Source organism: Lissotriton vulgaris, chromosome 10 (genome assembly GCF_964263255.1).
Source record: "Lissotriton vulgaris chromosome 10, aLisVul1.2, whole genome shotgun sequence".
NCBI lineage: Eukaryota > Metazoa > Chordata > Amphibia > Caudata > Salamandridae > Lissotriton > Lissotriton vulgaris.
The window spans coordinates 1,066,316,795-1,066,343,339 of NC_141698.1; the positions used below are offsets into that span (position 1 = coordinate 1,066,316,795).

At 46.5% G+C, this 26,545-nt stretch overlaps 1 protein-coding gene across 1 annotated transcript in view; it reads left to right on the top strand.

The window, feature by feature from the left end:
* Positions 1-26,545, top strand: part of NEK10 (NIMA related kinase 10) — a 1,232,468-nt gene that overhangs the window by 135,134 nt on the left and 1,070,789 nt on the right. Inside the window, exon 7 of the mRNA XM_086942130.1 lies at positions 21,725-21,766. Within this exon, the coding sequence (XP_086798256.1) occupies positions 21,725-21,766 (42 nt within the window). The remainder of the gene's footprint in view (positions 1-21,724; positions 21,767-26,545) is intronic.

Consider the following 26,545-nt stretch of genomic DNA (forward strand, 5'->3'; position numbering starts at 1 on the left):
AGTGGACCGGGTCTCAAAGGGTCTGAGCACCGGCAGTTTTTTAAAGGGTGCCTCAAAACGGGTCTCTATCGGGCTCTATTTTGAGCCCTGGCACAGGTGGTCCGTTTTTTTTCCGGACTGCAGTGACAGCAGTTTGCTGTCACTGCAGTCTGGAAAAAAGTGCCAGGGCCCAAAACAGCCCGATAGAGACCCATTTCGAGACAGCAGGCACATCGATGTGGCCTGTGAGCCAGCACTCCCATATTAAAGCAGCGGCATTTCAGGCAGGACAGCGCTACAATAAAGCAATTTTTGGCATTAAAAAATCGGGTGTCTCCTGCCTGAGAAGGGGCTGTTATGTGCATATATATTTTACTCACCTCAAATGCGTGGCAAGGTATGTGCAACAGAAACTCGGGCTGATTGAAGAGTCATAAAGCATGCAAATTACCTACTTTAGATGTTGTGTGTAACATAACAACAAGCACATAGGTAAAAACACTTCAGTTCTACTTAGTAGAAACTGAATTTACGCTCCGCCAAAACCATCCTATTTCCATATTTCCTCTTTGTGTGTACCTGTAGCTGCACAGCGACTTTTCTAATCAGCCCAGAGTAATGCAACTTCAGCTGATATGACAGTTTCCCAGATCGTCAGGCCTTCGCATAGCACAATGTATGGTAGATAGCGCGCACACCCGGCCATGAAGCATATTGGACCTGCAAATCATTCCATTACTCAAATCTGCCCGGGCCTAAAAACTAATTGTGAACAGTGCCACGTGACTGGTGCTACTTTAAAGCGTTTCTTCGGTTCAGATTCGCACTGTATAAAAGTCAAGTGCAAAATAAAGACAAAAAGAATGTGTTGTCAATACACGAAAAAGGTTTTTGTATGTCTACGAGAATTGGATAGGAAGTGGGCTTCGACTCACCACGGTAATATCATGTGATTGTGAACTAATGCAAACAATTGTAGGTGTAATGTGTTCACGCACTGGTCCCCCACCTCACTCCCATCCTTGGAAAGTTCAGGGATTTGCTCCTGCTAGAAACATGGGTATCTGGTTCCCCTACTTCGTAGAGCGGATATACCAGGAACACTACAGCTGTTACTGACACGTCTGCTCGTACTATGTATCTAATTCTTCTAGTCAGGTCTCTCTGCCTTATTCCTTCTCACTTTCTTCCTCCGTCCATCTTCATACGTCCCTTTATTCATTCACTCCCTTCGTCCTCATATTTTCCCCCTTTCTCCCTTCCACTCTTTTTCAGCGGCCTCCTTTCCTCATTGTTTAACCTCTATTTTCCCCTTCCATTCTCACTCCTTTACTCCCGCCCTTATTCACATACTTTCTCTTACAATCTTTTCTCCTTCTGTCCCTCCTGGATTCCTACATTTGCTTCGTACTTTTCTTTACACCCCTTCTTTCCCTCTTCGAACCCTTACCCCTCCCCTATTCCTCTTGCCCCATTCCCTTATTTAAACAGCCCCCCCTCTCCATGATAGGACAGCCTCCGCCCCTCTCGGCCCTATCCCTTTTCTCTAACCCTTCCTCCCCTCTCTCCTTCTATTTCCCAGTCTCTTTCTTATTTCTCCCCAAATCTTCCCCATCTAGCCTCCTCTTCCGTCTCCTTCCCACTCACACGGTCATTCTTTCTTCACTTCTTTACTAATTCTTTCCCTGTATCTCCACCCTACCCTTCCCTCTCTCACGTTCTCAGTCCTTCCCTTCTTGCCTCCTTCTCTCTTTCTTACTCTCGTTTTCTCACACTTCTGTCTGCAGTCATCATGTCCCCCGGCCCAGGAAGACTCCCCTTGTCTCCTTTCCTTCCCTCTTCATTCCATTGCTCTCCCCTTACATTCTTTTCATCATTTTCTTTTCCCCCAATCAGCCCTTCCTGCTTTACATTTCATTTTTTTCCCCTGCCCTTCATTTCCCAAGTTCTTACATCACCAACCTTGCACTCACCACTGTCCCAAACCTGTGTCTCATTCCGATCTCCATTTCACGCTCTCCATGCCATTATGTTCGACCCTCTTCAATTATCTCACTCCCCCATCATCTTCCTTGTTGCTGCTGGTGCTTTCTTTCCCTCTTCCATGACTTACCATCTCTTGTGCCCCCTATCTTGCTTCTGCTCGCAGCCTCTCCCTGAAGGCCGCCTATTTCTTTACTTTCTTTTTTATTTAGAGCGCCCTTGTGCATCCCATCTTGCCAGTCACCAGTCTTCTGTATTCCTCTATTGATTATTTTATTCTCAAAGAGCGTGTGCCGTTTTAAAGATCGTGTATTTATGCAGCAGCATGGTGTTAATAGAAAGTCGGATGGCTGGTACTTACTTCAAGTCAGTTTGCCACCCGCTTTCTTGGTCCGGGGCTGTCCTCAAAGTCTCGACAGTCCTGGCGGCCGCTGCTGGAACCGCCGGTCACCGACTCCAGGATGTGTTGTGAGCTCAGCTCGCCTCTGTAATGGATGAGCGAGACAGCACAGGACGGCGGCCTTGCAGCTGTGAGCAGGAGGCAGGTGCTTCAAGCTCCATAATAGAGGTGGCGCCCGCAGAGCCAGGCCGAGCCGCTTCCTGCTCCAAAAACTATCTTCCCCGCCTTTGGAAGCAGGACAGGACGTGACGTGACGTGACGTCCCCTCACAGTGCCAGACTAACGGATGTGTCATCATTGCACAGCCTCAACGTCAGGATTTTATTTAATGCATTCTTTTACCCGAAGGTGTCAGAGCAGCACTGTACAAGCAGCACTGTACAATAAAAAGGCCACCGCAACGGGGCACACCAGTTACGCGCTGCTGCCACCCCCAAAACAGTGCCGCCTGGGGCGGTCCGCCCCCCTCGCCCCCCCCTAGCTACGCGGCTGCTTTGGTTTGGCTTTATCAAAACATGTCGTGTAAGGTGTCAAACACTATGGAATACTACCTCCCCGCCAATTCTGGCGGTGGGGGTAGCAGTTCCACCCTTCTAGAGGGAAAAGTCATGTAGGTTACTGCTTTACCCGGTTAAACAGAGCCCCAGCATCACAAAATGGATGCTGCTGCACAGACACAAGTCTGACCTCCTGCAGCTGGACGAAACTCCGGCAGGGGAGGCCTGGACAATAGGTTTTCTGTCCAGGGAGGTGCCAGCACCTCCCCAGACAGGCAGATGTGTATTGGGACAGAGAGGGCTGCATCAGCAGATGCTTTTTGCGACACTGCCTCGGGCACACAAGGTGCTTCATGCATAGCCCGGTTCAAACCAGTTGCTGGGGCACTCCAGCTCCGCTCTGGCGTGAAACTGGACAAAGGGAAAGGGGTGTAACCACCCCCTTCCCAGGTCTACCCATAGGAGGGACATAGCAGGTAATCCAGCCCCTAAAATCAGTATAAAGATAGGAGCTGTGTCCCCAGGACTTTAGATTATCCTGGAACGAAACTTTGATAAGAACTCTAGGACCTTCGATGTTCTGACTGAAGACATCTATCTTGTGGTCAAGGAGTGACCACCCTGTGCAAACAGGCACCAGCAGTAACTTGCCAGTCTGCTTTGTCAATGCTCCAGCCGGAAAACGAAGACTCAGCGACACAGGAACTGGACTTCCAGACTTCTCTCACTCCGACCCACATCCATAGCAAAGCTGAGACCCGTGGCGGACGCGAGAGACGTGGGACTGGACACCCTAGACATCCTGCATTTTTTTTTAAAATCTTTATTGATATAAAGTCATCATTGATATACATAATACTATCGAAGGATGCAAGTAATCATCATACAGGTTGGATTAACAATATCAAATGGCGTTCGGTGGTTGATAACTGTATGACGTGGGGATCATGTGTGCACTCAAATGCTCTATTCGTAATCAGATGTCAAGTATCGTATTTGGCACAGTAAGTATTCCCAAATTCGTTCATGATATTACCCCCTAAGCTATTCATGAATATGATTTATGGTTACAAGTAGATGGATTGCATCAAAGTAGAAGTGATTAATGGAAGAACAAGAAACAAAAAATTAACATTGTCGTCATCAAGCAATCTGAAGCAGTTGTACACCATCACTCGAAGCAGTAATTTGAAAGAGTTTGCATAGTCCGGTACCCTAACAAGAGCGAGTATTTAGTCGTTCACGGCACCCAAGTGAGGACATTCCCCCTTTCAATCCTCTTCTTCCTCAGAGTCCAGATCCTCCGGAAGAGGATCACAGATGTCCCCCCTGTAGCTGTTCCAAGGCGTCCATATTTTATTCCACTTCCTAGGGCTCGCCCTAAGTACATACACACCTCGTTCCACTATCATCAACATGTCCATGTTCTTGGCCCACCTTGCCGCCGCAGGCATTTCCTGAGCACCCCACCTCTGTGCAATGTCTCTTTTCGCTACTGTAATGGCCAGGGTGGCCCACAATTGCCCATATCGGTCCAGGTCATTGGGTTCCCAAATGTTTAAGAGGCATTTACGGGGTTCAGGCAAGACAGATATGTTAAGTGTCTGAGAAACTGTACGTAGAACCTGTTTCCAGAACTCCTGTACCAGCGAACATTCCCACAATGTGTGAAACAGGGTCCCTTCCTCCCCACAACCCCTGAGGCAAAATGGGTGAGGAGCTCGATGGATTTTGTGTAGTAGTGACCTCGTGTAGTAGACTCGATGCAGGATTTTAAGTTGTACAAGCCTAAATTTCATTGATATGCCCACTTCTTTCGGCGAAGCCAGTGCTTCGTTCCATTCCGTCTCGTCAACCTCCCCTATCTCTCTTACCCACCTTTCCTGAAGTGGTAGTGTGGGGTCTTTCAGATTATTGACCAATTTCTTATACGTAAGGGAAGTGGCGCTTTGTGGCATGAACTCCGTCAGGAGTCTATCCTCCAACGGGGATGATTCAGGAAGATCAGTGCCCCGTGGAATCGCTTTGAGTAGGGCGTGGCTGATCTGAACGTATCTGAATGTCTCGGTGTGGCCCAGACCATACTGCTGACATCCTGCATTTTGCTAACACTCAACTATCGAGGTACCCTCACAGTTGTGCATTGGGGTACGAGAAGACCCACACCCAAGTTCCATTTGCACCGAAGCTCAGCCCTCCATACTCCACGAGTGCCGTGTGGGGCCCGCTCTTGCTTGTTAGCTCAACACGTCTTCCCGGTTGCTAGCCCGCTGGCTAGTGAGCCAACTGAAGACAAACCTTTGAAACCAAACTGCTTTCCTGGTTGCTCCAGGCTTGCTCCAGCTTCCCTGTACAGGAGAAGCTCCTCAGACCTTGATGGTCTGACCCGAAGCCCATATTCACTTCTTGCGTGGATTGCATTTGTCAAGGCTTGTTGGGTCCAGTCCGGATACCGACACCGCAGTCAACTAGATCCTTTGTGGGACAGCTCGAGTCCAGCTCCTGGTCATTGTTGACAAGCTTCACCTCTTCACCTGAGATCATCGCGACATTGCCTGGTTCCTTCCTGGTTCGTTCCTGGTCACTGGTTAGTGACCCAGACTCTGTCCCCTCTGCTTTCAGGTTCTTCACTTCACCGATCCACCCTTGCATCCACCAAGACACTTTTCCTCTAGTCGCCTGCAGCACTTCTTTGCAGATCTCCATAGAAAACGACAACGAAACCCGACAAGAAAAGACACCTATGCACCCGGCTTCCCTGGGTGAGGTAACACGAGTACTCCGGTGCTCCCGTGGGTCTTGACTCTCGAAGTGTCCTAGTCTAAAGGGGCTTTACCATAGTCCATCCGGAAGTGTCCTTAAACAGTAACTTTGTAACTTCTTTGTTCTCCATTATAAGTCAATGGTAACTCACAACTGTGTTTAGACACTTCACGCGTCTCCCGTGGGTCTCCTACTTCCTAACCTTTGGTTGTTTAGTGTAGCCCCAGCGATTTCCTAGGCCCTAGGCCTATTCACTATTTCTGTAGTGGTTCTTATACCACTTACTTAGTATATGGTTTGTGAGGCCCCTAGGGCATAACTGTATTTGTGCAATTTATCGTGTGCTAATTGAGTAACTTGTGATGTACTTCAATCTCTGACCTCATAAAGAGTGCAGAGGGGTTGTGTTAGAAATAAATACATATATATTCGATATATTCCTTGTGTGATATCCTATCATTTGGTATTTAAGGGATTATAATTGGTAAAACAGCTTGCTTCATATGTTCTCTGAAGTCTTAGCCTACTGGTCCATACTACCACTACGATAGCTTGTCTATAAGGTTGACTTTACAACCTCCATCAATAAGGGTCATTTAGACTGGTGCAAGGTGCCCACTAGAATAGTGGACAACATATGCCAGGCTAACTTCTCACATTGGTGTGCAGCAGATGGGATAAGAGCTTGCTGTTGTTTTACCATATAATCTTGAGATGTCATTTGGAAGATCACATTAAGGTACCTGTAGGTACATATAAATCAAGTTCTTATAATACTTTAAGTTCTACTGAACTTAGCAGTTGTAGGTGGAAGGGCTTAGCACACCCTGACTACAACTCCTAGAGAGGTTCTAGTAGGAAACCATTTAGGTGCACACACCACACCTCACTAGAAAATGTCCTTGGAAGCAGGCCCTAGTGGACCTCTTCAAGAAGACACCCAGAGGGTGCCTTCTAAGTATGACTCATTCACATTTAATGAACTTAGAAGCCTGTGTGCAGTCAGAAAGGTGAGACAAGGACAGAGTCCAACCTTTAAACGCCGGGTAGATCTCTTAGTGGCTCATGATGTAGATAGTGCATCAGACCCAGATAACCAGGGTAGTGGAGAGGGGGGCCATCCATCAACAGAGAAAAATCCAACTGGAGAAGATCCATTGGTCTTTGATGAGGATGATGACCAGGTGCAGTAGATGAACCTGACCTGGGCAACACAGGACTATCTGGAGGTGGAGAGGGCCATGGTTGGCCCCCTCTAACCTTCCAAGTAGGCCTAACCGTGGAAACAGAAGAAACAAATCACTGTCCAGTGGTTCTGGTCATTCTGATTCCTCAGTAGGGTCCAGTGCCTCAGTTCTAGGGAGAATGACTTCCCCTCAGAGGAGAGAGCACAAAGCTAGGATGAAGGAAGTCAATCTTAGGATCAAGAGGCAAGAATTTGCCCTTGCAAAAGAGACCCTGGCTCTTGAAAGAGAGAAAAAGTTAAGTGGGTTAGAGCCCACTGGTGGCAGCAATATTCCTAGAGATAGGGAAAAGTCTCATGACTATTGTTGGACCTGCGATGGGCAAGCCCAGCACAAAGGGGGGGTAGCTTGGCTCAAGTGACAAGGCAAGTGAAGGCTTTAGTGTTAAGCCGGCTCTGACCCAATAATAACTCCCTGCGCAGTCACACCAAAAAGAAGGACACCACACCACTGCTGTAGAAAAATACGATTCCTTTATGTAAAAGTTCTCAGTTGTAAATAGGGTTCAGTTGGGAAAGCACATTCACATTTCTTTAGTCACAAATCTCTGGGATTCAGTTACTGAAATAAATACTGTAAATAGATCTTCAGGAATAAATAGCAAGATAAATAGAATAAATATCAGGAATAAATATCACAAATAAATATCACTTTTGTATAGCAGAATAAATACTGGTTCATTTAAATAAATAACCACATGTTCATTCTGGTATCGCTGCCACCAATTAAATGCTTTAGGAAGATTACACTTGCAATACATTTCAGCTTGGAAAGATAACTCTTACAGTTCACGTTGGTTTCAAGGATAATGAGTACAGGCTTCCATAGGCACAGAATAAGCTTTAGACTCTTTAGGGTTCACTTAGGGAGTAATGCGCGTGTATCTAAAAGGCAAGGAAACACAGTGAGTACAGCATTTGCACTCCGCTGCCACCGGGATGAGATCTCTGCTTGCCGGTGGAATCTATGCGCGCCTACAGGCTTTGACACCGCTAGCACACAGGCGGCACCAGTTCAAAGTCTTTAGTCTGACGAACGGGCTGCCGGGGGGGTCACACAACCTTCGCGCTCAGTCAAATGAATGCCGGTTCACAGTTCCTTCACAACGCTACACCCCCACCTGAAGAAACGGCCCCACCTCGCATCGGCTGCAATCGGTAAGCGATTCAGTCAGGGCACAGCACATCTCACGCCAGCGACAGGGTTTTCAGGGGTTCCACGGTCCTCCCTCCGACTTCCTCATACGGGGTGGATCCCGCCCACAGCTACAGCTTCCGGCTCACTGGGGAAGGGGCAGAGACGCTAGTTTCGCCCAATGAAGGCCGGCCTTTCCCCGCCCCTGCGCACCACCTCACCTTCAGTCCGCACAGGAAGCGCTCTACGGCGGTGGAGCTCGGAGATGTCCGAGCTCCCCCCTGGAGGCGCCTGTCGCGAATGGGGACACTTCTGAAGATCGCGGTCGCGGCGAACTTGCTCTCGCCTCGCAACACGCAATATCAGTCACAATATCAACACCGGGGGGGGGCGGGGAGGCACTACAAGTATGGCCACAGTCTTTGGGGCAATGAGGCACTTGCTGGGCAGGCACTGTAGGCGCAAGGTCACCACTCACGCAGCTGACTGGAACGCCAGTCAGAAACAACGCCAGCAACCTTTGCTACTCTACTGCCTACGCTACCAGCCATCTCAGGGGGTCAACAGGGCAGGTGTCAATCTGGTGTCAAGTCTGGAATCTCCTTCTTCTTTTCTTCTTTCTAAAATGGCCGCCAGGGACTGGGCCTTTTATAGAAAGTGCCCTGGGGTGGTGGCACGAGCCAGAAGGTTCTAGAACCTTCTCTGGCTGTGACAATGCCTTGGCACTTTTGAGGTATATCTTGGTCACTAGCAGCCACCGTACTGTGGCTCTAGAGCAGCCATTTTGTGTATCTGAGGAAAACAAAGGGATTCCTATCAGGAATGTGCGTCAAACAAAGGGCGCCAAAACCTCAAACGGCCAGAGTTCAGGGAGGCTCCAATGGGAGTCACTCACATGAGGGAAAAGGGTGTCCACCATTTTAGGGCCACTCATACAGGTTGACAACCCCAGTTTGTAATGCCAGAGGTTCCGCCAGGCACCTTGTAAATAGGTGCCAAAAACCTTGTGAGCAACTGGGCGTCAAGGAACATCTAGCTCCATGAAACAGCACATAAAAAGTCCTGGCAGACAAAGAAAAACGACAAATTTTGGGAGGTACGGGGGAACAAAAGAAATCATAGTGGTGAGGGGACTCTCAGAAGTAGACAGGTCTAACAACCATAAAAACCTAAATAAGATTGTGCCTCCCTAAAAGAGTGGGTATGACATCCACAAGTGGGTAACTGCTTTGGAGAGGGCCTGAAGAGTACAGCAGGTCCCCCAGAGTCAGTGGGCAGCAATCATATGGCTCTCCTTTTCAGATAAAGGGAGAGACAAGCTCCTCACAGTTAGTGATGAGGATGCTAACAACCACACTGTCCTGAAGAGTGCTCTAATAGATGGGTTTGGCGTAACCACTGAGCAGTATAGGTTTCTGTTCAGAGACACCCAAAAGACACAGACTCAGGACTAGACTGACTTTGTAGATTGTGCTACTAAGTCTCTGGAGGGCTGGTTACTGGGCGGTAAGGTCAATGACTATACAGGATTGTATAAATTGATTATGAGAGAAGAGATTCTTAATAATTGTCTGAATCATTTATTGCATCAGCACCTGATTGACTCTGATCTGACCTCTTTCCAATAATTGGGAAAGAAGGCAGACAAATGGGTCAGAACCAGGGTGAAGCAGAAGGTACAGAACCAAGGTGGTGATCAGAAGAAGCAAGACCAAAAGTGTGGGGAGAAAGCAAAAGACCAGAAGTCTTTGCCAAGTCCCCAAAAAGCTTCTAATGAGGGGGCTTCAAAGAAATCCAAAAAGAAAGAAGGCCCAAAGAAACCATGGTGCAACTTTTGTAAGGTTAATACTCACTGGTCCAGTGATTGCACCAAAAAGGAGGCAGTTCCAACCACCATTGCCCCTAAGGCAACTGTTCCCCCTAGTGCACCTAATAGTGGTGGTTCTCAACCAAAGGCTTTAGTAGGATTAACCCTGGAAACTGAAGTGGATTCTGGCCTAGTCAGAATACCAACTCAAGCTGTTCTTCTCTGTGATGTGGACATGGCTATGTCCTCTACTGTGAGCCCCAGTAACTTGGGCAAGTACAGACAGACTCCTTTAATTAATAACAAAGTGGCTCAGGCCTACAGGGACACATGTGCCAGTGTCACAATGGTGACACCCAACTTTGTGGACCCTGGACAGTTCATACTAGGTGACAATTACCTAGTGACCAATGCAAGCAATGTTACTACCACCCATAGTATGGCAATTGTTAATTTCTCCTGGGGAGGGGTAACTGGCCTCAAAAGAGATGTTGTTAGTTCAGACCTCCCTGTAGAATGTTTGATTGGTAATGACCTAGAATCTTCAGTCTGGTCTGAAGTGGAGTATAGGACTCATGCAGAGATGTTAGGTATATCAGCACATGTCTTTGCTGTGACCAGGTCACAGGCCAAAAAGTGCAACACTGAACAGGCTCTGGATCCTGAAATAATGGACCAGTTGCCTACCAGGATGAGAAGCAGTATAGCTAAGGTAGTGCCTTCCCCCTTGCCTCAGGATGAGGATCAGCCTTCCAGGGAAGCTGATTGTGAGACCCAAGAAGGAACTGTCCTAGAAGAGCTTGAGCCTGATCAGGTTGAGTTTCTTGGGACAGGGGGACCTTCAAGGGCAGATCTGAGGCAGGCGCAGTTGGACTGCCCTTCTCTTGAACCCCTCAGACAGCAATCTGCTGCTGAGACTGTTGGGAATGCTAGTGGAACACCTAGAGTGTATTGGGACGAAGGGTTCCTGTGTTCAGAGGCTAGAGACCCCAAGCCTGGTGCTTCCAGCAGGTTGGTCATACCTTTGGCATTCAGGGGCTTCCTTCTTACATTAGCCCATGATATTCCACTTGCAGGACATCTTTGCCAAAACAAGACTTGGGACAGGCTTGTCCCTCACTTTCACTGGCCCCACATGTCAGAAGACACCAAGGAGTTTTGTCGCTCCTGTGTCACCTGCCAAGCCAGTGGCAAATCGGGTGGCACCACAAAGGCCCCCCTAATACCACTACCTGTGGTGGGGGTTCCCTTTGAAAGAGTAGAGATTGACATTGTTGGACCAATGGATCCCCAAACAGCCTCTGGGCACAGGTTTATTCTGGTGGTAGTGGATCATGCCACCAGATACCCAGAAGCTATTCCCCTAAGGACCACAACAGCACCTGTTGTGGCAAGAGCCCTCCTGGGAGTTTTCTCAAGAGTGGGTTTTCCGAAGGAGGTTGTCTCAGACAGAGGTGCAAACTTTATGTCTGGATATTTGACTGCTATGTGGAAGGAGTGTGGAGTCAACTACAAGTTCACCACACCCTATCATCCACAGTGCAAAGGTCTGGTGGAGATATTCTACAAGATCTCAAAGGGCATTATTAAGGATTTACCTGAAAGGCTTAGGCAAAGATGGGACATCCTACTGCCCGCCTTTTATTTGCTTACAGAGAGGTCCCACAGAATGGGATTGGCTACAGCCCTTTTGAACTTCTGTTTGAGCACCCTGTAAGAGGACCCCTTTGTCTGGTGAAGGAAGGATGGGAGTTACCACTCAAAGCTCCAAAGCAAGACAATTGTGGATTATGTACTTGGTCTCCGCTCCAGGATAGCTGAGTATATGAAAAAGGCATCCAAAAACCTTGAGGCTAGCCAGGAACTCCAAAAAGCCTGGCATGACCAAAATGCTGTGCTGACTCTTTACCAGTCAGGGCAGAAAGTGTGGGTGTTGGAGCCAGTGGCTCCAGCAGCACTCCACCACTCATACAAAACCATTGAAAATCCCCCGTTATAGTTAGTTCAGCTAACTATAACTCGCGCGCCCGCAATGCACTGCTGATGACGTCACAAATGTGTGGAGAAGTGTGGCTCACCGGTTAGAGGCGGCAGACCCAGAAGCAGAGGTCGGCCCGGGACCAGGGTTCAATTCCCGACGCGGCAGGGTACGGAACCAATGTCAGCGGGCTCGATAAATCTCGCCTCGGTGCCTCTCTAACCATGGGTCCCACGCTGCAACTCTGGGCAATAGCTTGCTTAATCTCCACAACGGCCCCCTCGCTGCCGGGGATGCCTGGCTTCACCTTGGGGATGACCAATAGGGACCATCTCACAGGGAAAGCCAGGACGGGTTCCCCAGCGGTACACAGCGCCAAGAAACCCCAGGGTGAACGTGCGCTCTACAAATTCATAGTAACATAACATAACATAACAAATATATCACTCATGACATGTTCAGTGACATCACTCATTACATCACTGATGACATCTCAAATTACATCACTGATGACATCATCCTTGTGAAAGAGTGGCAGAGCTCCTCTCACCCTAATATAACCTTTGATACACACATTGAAAAATAGAAACTAAAATTTTCAAAACAATGGAGATACCAATACCAGTTAGAACAACCTAATAAGTAATTCCAAAATCTACATACACATCCACTCATTCACCAACAGTTCTATATAGTCACTCATACATGTAGTCACTCATCATATGTACTCATACAGCTATACATTCTGTTACACACCTACACTCATACATAGAGTTACTCACACAAATACACATGCAATTAAACTATCAAACATAATTTACTTGCATTTGCAGCTATACACACACCACTACACTTACTTCTACAGAAACGTACACATACTTACTCTTTCAAACAATCACTTATACAAACACATACTTATTTATACAGGAACTCTTCCAATCTGTCACTCTCACATATACTCGCTTATATACATCAATACTCACATATACTAGTTGAAAACATATGTAGTTACTCATAACGATACTATTGAGACAGTCATTCACTCACTAACACACCCATACACACACTCATCCCACCATACAGTCCTGCAAACATGCTGTCTTCAAAACACATACAAACAGTGAGTCAGTCATTTATGCATCTGTGCACTGAGTAATATCCCCCACCGAACCATACAGACACTTATTCTGATACTCAAAAAACCAACTAATAACTCACATCGACACTCATGTAGCTACTCACCAACCCATGCAGCCACTTGTAGACAAAGTGAGACACTGATACAGATATTTACATATTTAAACATTACTCGCTAATACATGTATTCACTAAGATACACTTTGTAAGTCAGTTATTCAATCTTTTTTACAAAAAGAAATCCATTTAGACACTTATTTACCCATTTATTCTTCCGTCAACCTTTAGATATACATATATAAAAAATATTTATTTTTCAGAAAGACACATTCACTGGATGATGCCATCAGTGATGTCATTTGAGATGTCATCAGTGATGTCATGAGTGATGTCACTGACCATATCATGAGTGATGTAATATGTGACGTCACCAGCAGTGCATTGCGGGCGCGCGAGTTATAGTTAGCTGAACTAACTATAACGGGGGGATTTCAATGGTTTTGTATGAGTGAAATGTCCAGCTAACTATAACATGTGTGAAACCTATGCTTTTTTAGCGAATATCTAAGGTTTTTTAAATGCTAATTCCTAACTATAACGTGGCTGAAACCTATGGTTTTTTCAGTGAATATATATATGTATATGTATATTCACCATTTGAGCACTGCATTGTCTGCACTAGTATTATGCTGTATATATTGCTCCTGTACAGCTGGTTGAAAAATACTGATTCTATAAGTAAGGTTTGACACCCTGCACTCCTTAATATGTGAATGAATCAAGTAATCCTTGGTTTTAAGGTGCTATCGTTTGTTCTGACTGGCTCAAGTCAGTGTCATAACATGTGATTCAAACAGAGAACTGCTTGTAAACGATGCACTATGCACACGTCCCCGTAGGGTATTTGATCAACCACACTTATCGGTAATTTTAACAATTACAACAATATTTTCAAACAAAAATTGAATCAAACATTTTTGAAAGTACCAAACAATAACATGCAACCAGTCGGATGCTAAACATTTTTTGTTTAATCAACGTTTTTCTTGTCTTGAGATTGATGCTTCAATCTTGGTGCATTACTCCATGTACATACATCTTGTCAGTAGCTCCCAATGCATTTCGGTATGACAATACCTTCGTCAGGGGATGCTCTAAACAGATACAACAATAATAATCAGAGCCGTCAATGTGGGAACCCCACTTTCCACCATATAACAATTTTCATTATTTACAAGTTTGTCATAACGAGTGCCTACTGAGCATGACCTCCACCACTGTACTATGAAACTGAAAATCACCACGTGTGACACTGCACACATAATAGTAACCAAAAGCCATACCTGTCTGTATGTCGTGAACTACTGCTATGGGTATCACGGGGTGTTCCTAAATAACAAAGCACTAAAGTAACTAATCCACTCAAAAAGCACACCAAACCATTTGGTACAGAAAACGAATTTGCTCAACTTTATAAGGCTGTAAGCCAGACGCCGCCTACCTCTTCCAGTCGCTTGTGTCGCCCAAATAGATAAACGTGTGGTAGTCCACCTTCTAATTTTCTTATCTCTGCAAAAAGTATAAGTTCTGTGTGAATTTCTCACAAGCCCGAAAGTCCCTTACTCGCCCAGCGTCCCTCGCGTGTAACCGCTTACCTTCCTATCCCGAGCCTAGGCTGAGAATCTCCGTCGTGCGTTCACAAACGCCTCCTGCAACCCTCGCCTCTACACCTCGCTATTTGATTCCGTGTAAAAACTGAAAACGGACTCGCCGAACCGGCGTGGGCGCCATCTTAGCCTAGTCTTATGGTTGATCAATGTAATGTAAACTGTGACTGTGTCAATAAACGTGACTGAACGTGAAAATACGAGATACAATGTGAGAAAAACAATGTAAGGTCTACCAATGAATGAGACATGAAATGCACCACTAAGCGAGCGCTAGTTATGACAAAGTTGCCTATAAACAATACACATGAACCATAAAAATGACAATGCACAATAATACAGTATTAATTACAGAAAACATGAAAATTCGATTTTGTCATTGAGACCCTGTGGCTCAAGCGTATTCAATCTGCGAATCCAGTATGTCTCCCTCTGTAATAGTTGACGATTGGTGTCAGCATGCTCTTCCTGATCTATAGTTTCTAGTACTGTGTAACGCAATTGAGGAATTGTGTGTTGTCTTTCCTTCCAGTGTATGGCTAGATTGGACTTCAGATTGCCTGTTCTTATTAGACTCTTGTGTTCGGTGATACGAACTTTTATTTTTCTAGAGGTTTTACCCACGTACACGAGCCCGCACGGGCATTTGATGGCGTACACAACTTTGCTCGTGTTACAATCTGAAGTGTGTCTCAGCTGTATACGTTGACCTGTTTGTGGGTGTGTGAACACATCCCCTACCATTACGTTGCCACAATGGCCACAGTTGTGACACTTGACCATGCCTCTATTGCGTGCTGTGCCTGTTTTTGTTAGAGAATGTTTCAAAATCTCTTTTATGTTCCTAGACCTTGTGTGTGCTATTATGGGTTTATCTAAGAACACATCTTTAAAATCCGTCTCCTGTTCAAGCACCTCCCATCTTTTTAGAATGCTTTTCTTGATAAGTTTACTGGATGTGGAATTTTTAATGACAAAAACCTCCCTTTTCAATGGTGTTTTGACTGTCTTAGTGAGTAATTCCTGTCTGGTTTTCTGACTTGCCTTCTGTTTTGCCTGCTGTAATACCTCATCTGGATAGCCTCTTTCCTTGTATGCCAAAACCATACCCTCCATCTCTTGAATACCCTGTTCTTCCTGTGAACAGATCCTGCGTGCACGTAAGAACTGTGAGAAAGGTAGATGGTTCTTTAAGGATTGTGTATGGAAGCTGCTGTAGTGCAGCGCATTGTTACGATCTGTCGCCTTTTTATATAGTCTGGTTTCCAGTCTGCCATCTTTGATTTCAATCAGGATATCTAGATAATTAATGGCCTTCTCCTCCACTGTGTGTGTGATCTTAATTTGATCATGGCATAGATTTAACTCTGTGAGTAAATATTCCAACTTGTCCTTAGTGCCATCCCACACTATGAGGATGTCGTCTATGTACCTGACGTAGAGCCTGAGGTTTTGTGTCCATTGGGGTTTCTGTAAAACATGCTCATTTTCATACTTAGCCATGAATATATTGGCAAAAGTCGGTGCCCCAGTAAAACCCATGCTGGTTCCTGTCCTTTGTAAGTAGTAGCTGTCTTGCCATCTAAAATATCCATGAAACAAACAGAAATGCAACAGTTCCAAAAGAAAAACATTTGTGCCTTCGTCATAGTCATGCTGTAATAACATCCATTCTACCGCCTCTAGACCCTCCTGGTGAGGGATAGAGGTGTATAAGGCACATATATCAACAGTACATAACAATACATTTTCTCCTTGCATAATGGTAACTTGGCTGATCTTTTTTAAACAATCCGTGGTGTCTTGTATGTATGTGCCCCATTGTTGTACTAGTGGCTGCAGGTAGTAATCCAAAAATTTTCCTAACGGTTCATGAAGTGACCCGCATCCCGCTACAATTGGCCTGAAAGGGGGGTCTGTAGGATGTTTGTGCATCTTGGGCACCATGTATATGTGTGGCCTCTTGTACAACATCCCAAGAGGCCACACATATACATGGTGCCCAAGATGCACAAACATCCTACAGACCCCCCTTTCAGGCCAATTGTAGCGGGATGCGGGTCACTTCATGAACCGTTAGGAAAATTTTTGGATTACTACCTGCAGCCACTAGTACAACAATGGGGCACATACATACAAGACACCACGGATTGTTTAAAAAAGATCAGCCAAGTTACCATTATGCAAGGAGAAAATGTATTGTTATGTACTGTTGATATATGTGCCTTATACACCTCTATCCCTCACCAGGAGGGTCTAGAGGCGGTAGAATGGATGTTATTACAGCATGACTATGACGAAGGCACAAATGTTTTTCTTTTGGAACTGTTGCATTTCTGTTTGTTTCATGGATATTTTAGATGGCAAGACAGCTACTACTTACAAAGGACAGGAACCAGCATGGGTTTTACTGGGGCACCGACTTTTGCCAATATATTCATGGCTAAGTATGAAAATGAGCATGTTTTACAGAAACCCCAATGGACACAAAACCTCAGGCTCTACGTCAGGTACATAGACGACATCCTCATAGTGTGGGATGGCACTAAGGACAAGTTGGAATATTTACTCACAGAGTTAAATCTATGCCATGATCAAATTAAGATCACACACACAGTGGAGGAGAAGGCCATTAATTATCTAGATATCCTGATTGAAATCAAAGATGGCAGACTGGAAACCAGACTATATAAAAAGGCGACAGATCGTAACAATGCGCTGCACTACAGCAGCTTCCATACACAATCCTTAAAGAACCATCTACCTTTCTCACAGTTCTTACGTGCACGCAGGATCTGTTCACAGGAAGAACAGGGTATTCAAGAGATGGAGGGTATGGTTTTGGCATACAAGGAAAGAGGCTATCCAGATGAGGTATTACAGCAGGCAAAACAGAAGGCAAGTCAGAAAACCAGACAGGAATTACTCACTAAGACAGTCAAAACACCATTGAAAAGGGAGGTTTTTGTCATTAAAAATTCCACATCCAGTAAACTTATCAAGAAAAGCATTCTAAAAAGATGGGAGGTGCTTGAACAGGAGACGGATTTTAAAGATGTGTTCTTAGATAAACCCATAATAGCACACACAAGGTCTAGGAACATAAAAGAGATTTTGAAACATTCTCTAACAAAAACAGGCACAGCACGCAATAGAGGCATGGTCAAGTGTCACAACTGTGGCCATTGTGGCAACGTAATGGTAGGGGATGTGTTCACACACCCACAAACAGGTCAACGTATACAGCTGAGACACACTTCAGATTGTAACACGAGCAAAGTTGTGTACGCCATCAAATGCCCGTGCGGGCTCGTGTACGTGGGTAAAACCTCTAGAAAAATAAAAGTTCGTATCACCGAACACAAGAGTCTAATAAGAACAGGCAATCTGAAGTCCAATCTAGCCATACACTGGAAGGAAAGACAACACACAATTCCTCAATTGCGTTACACAGTACTAGAAACTATAGATCAGGAAGAGCATGCTGACACCAATCGTCAACTATTACAGAGGGAGACATACTGGATTCGCAGATTGAATACGCTTGAGCCACAGGGTCTCAATGACAAAATCGAATTTTCATGTTTTCTGTAATTAATACTGTATTATTGTGCATTGTCATTTTTATGGTTCATGTGTATTGTTTATAGGCAACTTTGTCATAACTAGCGCTCGCTTAGTGGTGCATTTCATGTCTCATTCATTGGTAGACCTTACATTGTTTTTCTCACATTGTATCTCGTATTTTCACGTTCAGTCACGTTTATTGACACAGTCACAGTTTACATTACATTGATCAACCATAAGACTAGGCTAAGATGGCGCCCACGCCGGTTCGGCGAGTCCGTTTTCAGTTTTTACACGGAATCAAATAGCGAGGTGTAGAGGCGAGGGTTGCAGGAGGCGTTTGTGAACGCACGACGGAGATTCTCAGCCTAGGCTCGGGATAGGAAGGTAAGCGGTTACACGCGAGGGACGCTGGGCGAGTAAGGGACTTTCGGGCTTGTGAGAAATTCACACAGAACTTATACTTTTTGCAGAGATAAGAAAATTAGAAGGTGGACTACCACACGTTTATCTATTTGGGCGACACAAGCGACTGGAAGAGGTAGGCGGCGTCTGGCTTACAGCCTTATAAAGTTGAGCAAATTCGTTTTCTGTACCAAATGGTTTGGTGTGCTTTTTGAGTGGATTAGTTACTTTAGTGCTTTGTTATTTAGGAACACCCCGTGATACCCATAGCAGTAGTTCACGACATACAGACAGGTATGGCTTTTGGTTACTATTATGTGTGCAGTGTCACACGTGGTGATTTTCAGTTTCATAGTACAGTGGTGGAGGTCATGCTCAGTAGGCACTCGTTATGACAAACTTGTAAATAATGAAAATTGTTATATGGTGGAAAGTGGGGTTCCCACATTGACGGCTCTGATTATTATTGTTGTATCTGTTTAGAGCATCCCCTGACGAAGGTATTGTCATACCGAAATGCATTGGGAGCTACTGACAAGATGTATGTACATGGAGTAATGCACCAAGATTGAAGCATCAATCTCAAGACAAGAAAAACGTTGATTAAACAAAAAATGTTTAGCATCCGACTGGTTGCATGTTATTGTTTGGTACTTTCAAAAATGTTTGATTCAATTTTTGTTTGAAAATATTGTTGTAATTGTTAAAATTACCGATAAGTGTGGTTGATCAAATACCCTACGGGGACGTGTGCATAGTGCATCGTTTACAAGCAGTTCTCTGTTTGAATCACATGAAAAATACTGATTGCAATTTGAAACCAGTATTTGTGTGACCAGTGTGGACATTTGCGAAGCAAACTATGTACTAATAGAGTAGTTTGCAAATTACCAATGCCTAGTGGGTCGCAATTTGACCTACTTCATGAATATTAATAAGGTAGGTCGCAGATTGTGACCCACTAGGAATCACAGCCATCACAGGGATGGTGGCCTGGTGAGGTCAACAGACCACCGTGTCTGTGATTTTAAGTAAGCAATTTGTGTTTTTTTAATGCAACCCGGTTACTTTAAAGGAAAATGGGATGCGTTTAAATAAAAACAAATAAAAAGTGTAATTGTTTTGTTTTTTAGGCAATGGTTCATTAGACCACTGCCTACGCTTACAAAATCTTTTTTCAACATTCACAAAGGAGACGGGGTCCCTTGTGGACCCCTTTCCATTTGCGAACGGGCTACCATCACCTTTGAGATGTTGGTAAATTATGAATGGTTTGTGACTGAATTCCGGTCTCGAAACATTATAACATTCCACTATGATTCAGTATTTGGAAGGGAGACCCTCCTAAACATGCCCTTTCCAAACACTAAATTGGCATTTGGGCACAAGCTCAAATTGTGATTGGATAATGTGATACCTAATCGCAATTTGGGTTTCATACATCTGAAAAAGCTTTTTGCTTTTACAAATAGCCCGATTTTGTGAATCAGTCCATTTCACTTCATACATCTGGCCCCTAGTTCCGAGAATACAAGTTAAGGAGGTAAAAGAGAAAAGTGTCATGTACTTTGTTATTATTATTCAATAAAAAGTGGTTGATCGAAGGTTGCCGCATACCCCTGAGTCATGTGAGAGGTATTGTGCAAATGAGTTCTATGGGACACATGTGTTTTTTGAGTATCAGTACCCTAGTTCTCGTGGGCATATGGGCTTGTCCCTATTTTGTTGACACCCCGTCGCTGGGCTCTGTACCATCACCTCACACACAAATCCGTGTGGGCTATTGGTGACAACTTGAGGCTACACATTCTTCCTCACTGGTATTATTAGCTGCAATTCAGTGTGTTGACTATGCTTTGACCATAACTCTTCTGTGCTTTGGTTCTGTATTTTGTGTACATGAAGGGTCATTGCCCTGGTAAGTGTGCTAGTTTAGTGTAGAGCAAAAAAGAAGCATGTGCCAGCCGACTGCTTTTGTGGAGTGGAGAGTTGCTGGGTAAAAACACTGAGCCTCTGCCAGACTGAGCTAATGCACAGTACCAAGAGGCCACTGAAGTATCCTTCTCCTGCTACTACTGAGAAAATAGGGCTAGATGTGCGAAAATAGAAATAGCGATTACCTAATTGTGACTTTTTGCGAATCGCAATTAGGAAATCTCAATTCCTAATGTAGGAAAGTCTTTTAAGTTTTACTAGCAATTTGTAGTGGGTCACAACTAGACCTACCTCGTGAATATTATTGAGGTTAGTCGCAATTTGCGATCCACTACTTTTCTCTGCCACTAGAGGGATAGTGGACTGCTGGGGTCAGCAGACCATCATGTCTATGATTGCTTTTTAAGAAAGAAATCTTTTTTTTCAAATGCAGCCTGTTTTTCTTAAGTATAGCGCGATGCATTTACAAAAATAAAATGAAGTTTCATTTTTTAAGAGCATGCAGTCCGTGGGACGACTGCCTGCTCTTAAATTTGTTTTTGCCAACCATTCTCAAAGGGGAATTCCTTTCCATTTGCGAATAAGTTACTGCCATTTTTAAAAAGAGGTAAATTGCACATGTTTTGCGACCGCTTTTTGGGCACAAAACACTCGTACATACAATTTCAATTCAGTATTAGGAAGTGACACTCTCAACACGTCCTTTCTAAATACCGGATCTCAATAAATCCAAATTACGATTTGGTAACAAGTTACCAAATCACAATTTGGGCTCTGTACACCCCAAAAAGTATTTCTGTGGTCGGAAAAGGCCCAATTTTGTGACTGAAAAAATAATTTGTACCTTTATCCCAAAGTCTTCTACCGAGATGAGGTGTTTAATGGATACAACCTGCATGACATTACAGCTGGGATTTAAGCTATACACTTGCTTACACAGCATAAGGAGACCGTCCAATTCTCCTTGTGATGCCTGATCTACTTCTAATTAAATATTTTAGAATGACTGCATTTGCTGTTTACTTATTGAAGAAAGTTTAAACCCTTACTGCTCTTTGAGCTCTGTACATAAATTGTTATAATAGATTGGCTCCATAGTCACGTGGCCTAGGTATTATACAATGATAAATTTGTATTAACAATCAGATGAGCTCAACTACATTGTTTGTCATATCTGAAAGTCTTCCTTTGGGGTGCTATATTTACATGTTTCCATTGTATTTGACAGGATGTCCTTCATCAGCTTGGGGGGATAGAAAGTCTAGCACAGGTAAGATACTAACAAACAACATTGGTAAAATGCCTGTGCCTTCCCTTATGTATTTAGTAAACCAGGTTCTGTAGTAGGGGATCTCTGTGTATAGTCATAATCTAGTGAATAGTCCCGCCCATGTGCGTGGACCCCGGAGCAATCAAAAATAATCTCTTAAGTTGTCAAAAAATGCAGAACTGCAAAGACACTTAAGAGAGAATTTAAAGACAGATAATGCAGCCTATATCCATAGGCTACACTTTCCAGTACTTCAACTAGAAATTCCACCAAAAATCCACACAAACAGCACAGCCTGCCCAGTTTCCTCCATAGAGAAACTTGCCTCTACCAGCAAAAGCCTCTGGAATGATAGAGAGGAAGGTATGGACAGACAAGCCCCATAGGCTGCCATTATGTGGCTTAAACAGGATACTGTGCCTTTAAGAGAACTTTCCAGAACTTCTTCCAGTATCCCAGAATGCACAGCAGGTCCCTTTTACTTTCAGTTCTTTTTTCCGGCTCCTGCTAACAGGACCCTGGAGCATTGAGCTCTCCCTTTTTCAAGGGTTTATTGGAATTTTGTGCACTTTTGTTTTTAAAAGTGTTTTCAGTTTGTGTACTTGGTGTTTTTCTTCACTTCTGTGTATTTGTTCAGGCTTTTTAGGGCTCTAAAATGCCTGCTCTCTTCGACAAGTGCCCAGAATGTGGAAGGAAGAAGTCCAAGTCGGATCCACACGACGTCTGCATTCTCTGTCTCCCTGCTACACATGCCCCTGAAGAATGTGACATCTGCCAGAACTTTTCAGCAAGGACCCTGAGGGAAAGGCTGAAAATCAGGTTTCAAGGCCTAGAGGAGAGACGACTGCAGGCTGCAGGTGGGTCTGGGCAGGCTGGGAAGGCTCCCTCCGCCTTGCTGAAGCCCAGCAAAAGGTCCCGGTCTCCTTCGGCGTCGATTGCATCGACGACGACATCGAGAGGGATGACGACGGTGTGTTCCCCATCTCCCCGGGGCTCCAGGTCGAAACGGCGTGAAGGATCGACGTCGAAGGGCCTGGGTAGGCCGCCGTCGAGATCACCGTCGGCGGATTCTTCGTTGTCGTCGACGTCAGCGTCAAGCCATCGACGGCGAAGAAGGCGCGACAGACGTCGGCGCTCGCCGTCGAGGCGACACCGCCGGTTGCCGTCGAGAAGACAGTCGGCATCGAGCGGATCCTCGACGTAGAGGACCTCGAGAAAGGGGTTGGCGACGAGAAGGAGTCGACGCTCATCGTCGAGGACTGAACGTTCGACGTCGCGGAGGCCGACGCCAGAGTCACGGAGATGACATTCGACGCCGGAGAAGCGACGCTCGGCGTCAAGAAGAAAGAGATCCGCTTCTCGGGGACTTTCCAACTCCCCTAAGCGGCGCAGAAAGAGTTCTGGCGCCAGAAGTCACGCTGGATCTGGGGGAGAACGCCGGAGACGGCGATCGCCGACTGGAGGGGCTGGTTCACAGTCCCCTCCTCCGAAGAAGTCACCGGCCTCGGTGTACTCGGTGGTTTATACACCACCTCGGCCGAACACGCCCCCACCTCCTATACCTAAGGAGGATCCTCCCAGCAATCCTCCTCTTCCACCGCTTCCGGCTTCAGGACCACCACCACCACCACCACCACCTCCTCCTCATGGGTCCGCCCCTCGGCTGGAGGTACCTCCTGTTCCTCCGCCAAGGTCGGTGTCGTTGCCTCCCCTCCCTACACCGCCTAAGGGGACGCCTAAGCCAAAACCCCTGGATAGGCCACGGAAGACGCCTCCACGGAGACCTGCGGAGCGTCCACGAACTGGGAGATCGCGATCTCGTTCCAGGAGGAGGGAGCGATCGCGGAGTCACAACAGGTCATCCACGCGGTTGAGACGACGCCACAGGAGGCGCAGGTCTCGTTCCCGTACGGGGTCTTCAGAGACCAGGGACTATTCACCGACTTTGTCGGGGTCGCCGGAGACAAGGGTGTCACCGATTGACGATCTGGTGTCCTTTCATGATGTCCTGTTGAGAGGTGCAGCAAAATTGGGCATCTCGTTGACGGTGCCCACGCCCAAAACATCTGTGATCTTTGAGACGCTGCACCAGAAACATCTGTCTTGGCCATTACTACCACTGGTACCTGGCCTGGAGGATCCGGCCATGGACCTGTTTCTCACCCCGGCGGTGACTAAGGCGGCCCCCTCGAGACTACAGAAGAAATACCGGGCTCCCAACTCGGATCCGGCTGTTCTAAGGGTGGAACCTCCTCCAGACTCTGTGATAGTGATGGCGGCTCGAAAGCAGCATGCCACCACTCCACCATCCACAGTCCCACCAGATAAGGAATCTAGATGGCTGGATTCGGCAGGGAGGAAGGTTTGTGGGACGTCGGCGACTTCCATGAAGGCGGCGAGTGCCACAGCCTTGTTAGGACGGTATGACCGAGCCCTCTGGGAATCCCTCCAACAGTTTGTAGAACACCTGCCTCGTGACAAGAGAGAAGATTTCCATGAGGTGTTGAATGAGGGGATGTTGGTGGCGAATCAAGTCATCAGTGCTGCAGCCGATTCTTCCCTCCTGGCAGCGCATGGTTACTGCCATGGGATTAACCAGCGAAGACACGCCTGGCTCCGCCTCACGCCGCTGAAGCCTGACGCACAACAAAGGGTTGCCAATTTACCATTCTCTGGCGAAACCCTGTTTGGAAAACACGCAGATGACGAAACGGCCCGCATGAAGGCAGAAGCCGAAACACTCACGGCTGTGGGTCTGGAAAAGCCCAAGGATACCAAGAAATCTTACTGCCCGTTCCAGAGACGGTGGACAGGGCAGAGGGCGTGGCCAGGCTTCGGGACAGCAGCAGTAACAACAGCAGCAGTTCCGAAGACCATTCCAGAAGCGCCAGAAGGGCAGAGGCGGCCAAGAGGCGACAACAGCGACCAAAGGCCCGGCCGGGTCTAGGCCCTGAGCGCTTACTTCCCCTGCATCCGTTACCCACTCCGGTGGGGGGAAGCGTTCAATTTTTTTGGGCAGAGTGGAGAAAAATTACTCAGGACAAGTGGGTGCTGAATATTGTTTGCAATGGATACTGTCTTCGGTTCACCAGCCCGCCTCCATCAATTCCTCCGGTCAGCGCGCAGTGTCAGCTGCGCGAGCGCCAGGCGGAGGCCGATATCCTGTTAAGGAAAAGGGCGATAGAAGACGTACCTCTGTCTCAAAGGGGAAGAGGTCTGTACTCCCTGTTCTTCCTGGTTTGCAAGAAGGACTAGAACGAGTTCAGGCCCATTCTGGACTTGCGACAGGCAAACAAGTGGATTCGCAGAGAGAAGTTTCGCATGCTGTCGTTGCATCAGATTTATCCTCAGTTGCAACAGGGAGACTGGCTATGTGCTATAGACCTACAAGATGCGTACTTCCATGTGCCCATTGCACACAAACACAGGAAGTTCCTGCGATTCCAAGTCGGCGCCAATCATTATCAATACACAGTACTGCCATTCGGACTGAAGTCTGCGCCAAGAACATTCTCGAAGTGCATGGCGGTGGTAGCAGCACACCTAAGGAAGAACAAAGTATTCGTCTACCCCTACCTGGACCATTGGTTGATCAAGGCCTCCTCCATCTCGGAAGCTCAAGCGCACTTCCAGAAGACGTGCGTTCTCTTGAACAAGCTGGGGTTGCACATCAACATGTCCAAGTCTGTCCCGACGCCGGTCCACTGCATTCAGTACTTGGGAGCCTCTATCAATACGCTTTCAGCAAGCGTGTCTCCTTCGGAGGAGCGACGATTGTCACTCCTTCGGAAGGCTCAGGCTCTTATGACTGCTCCATCTACAACAGTGAGGACGGTGTCTTCTCTACTGGGATCAATGGCCTCTTGTATTTTCCTAACGCCACACGCACGTCTGCACATGAGGCCGTTGCAGGAGTGCTTGGAGGATCAGTGGGATCAGAGGAAAGGGTCTTGGGACGACAAGATACGACTGTCTCTGCATGCTCTTCAGTCTCTGAAGTGGTGGTGTTCAGCGGAGAATCTCCTCAGAGGGGTTCCCTTCCACAAGGACATTCCCACTCAGACGATCGTGATGGATGCTTCTCTCCACGGTTGGGGGGCGCACTCCGGAGACTTACAGATTGAAGGAACGTGGTCCCCGATGGAGTCCATGTATCACATCAATTTCCTGGAACTCAGAGCTGTTCACTTGGCACTGAAGGCCTTTCATCCGTCCTTTCAGACCAACTCTCTGCTTGAACAGACGGACAATACGACCACGATGTATTACCTCAACAAGCAGGGGGGCTTGACATCACGCACTCTGTCGCAGGAGGCGCAGGCGATCTGGCGCTGGCTTATGGCCAGAGGACTGACGATACGGCTACCCATCTGCCAGGTGTGCAGAATGTTCAGGCGGACGCACTGAGCAGACTGATTCAGGAAACCACGAATGGGTCATAAACGACAAGGTACTAGGAGAAGTCTTCACAAGGTGGGGGACTCCGGACATAGATCTGTTCGCCACCGCCGAAAACAGCAAATGCAGAGACTTCGCCTCCAGGTACTACCAGCAGGGGACGCTGGGGAATGCGCTATGAATCAACTGGTCGAACAGCTTTCTGTACGCTTTTCCACCCATTTCCCTGATTCCGGCGGTGCTCATCAAGCTGGCCCGGTCCAGGGCGCGGATGATCCTGATTGCCCCGGAATGGCCCAGGCAGTGGTGGTTCACGCACCTGCTTCACCGGTCTCTCCTTCCTCACATACGGCTGCCATGCAGGCCGGACCTTCTCACGAA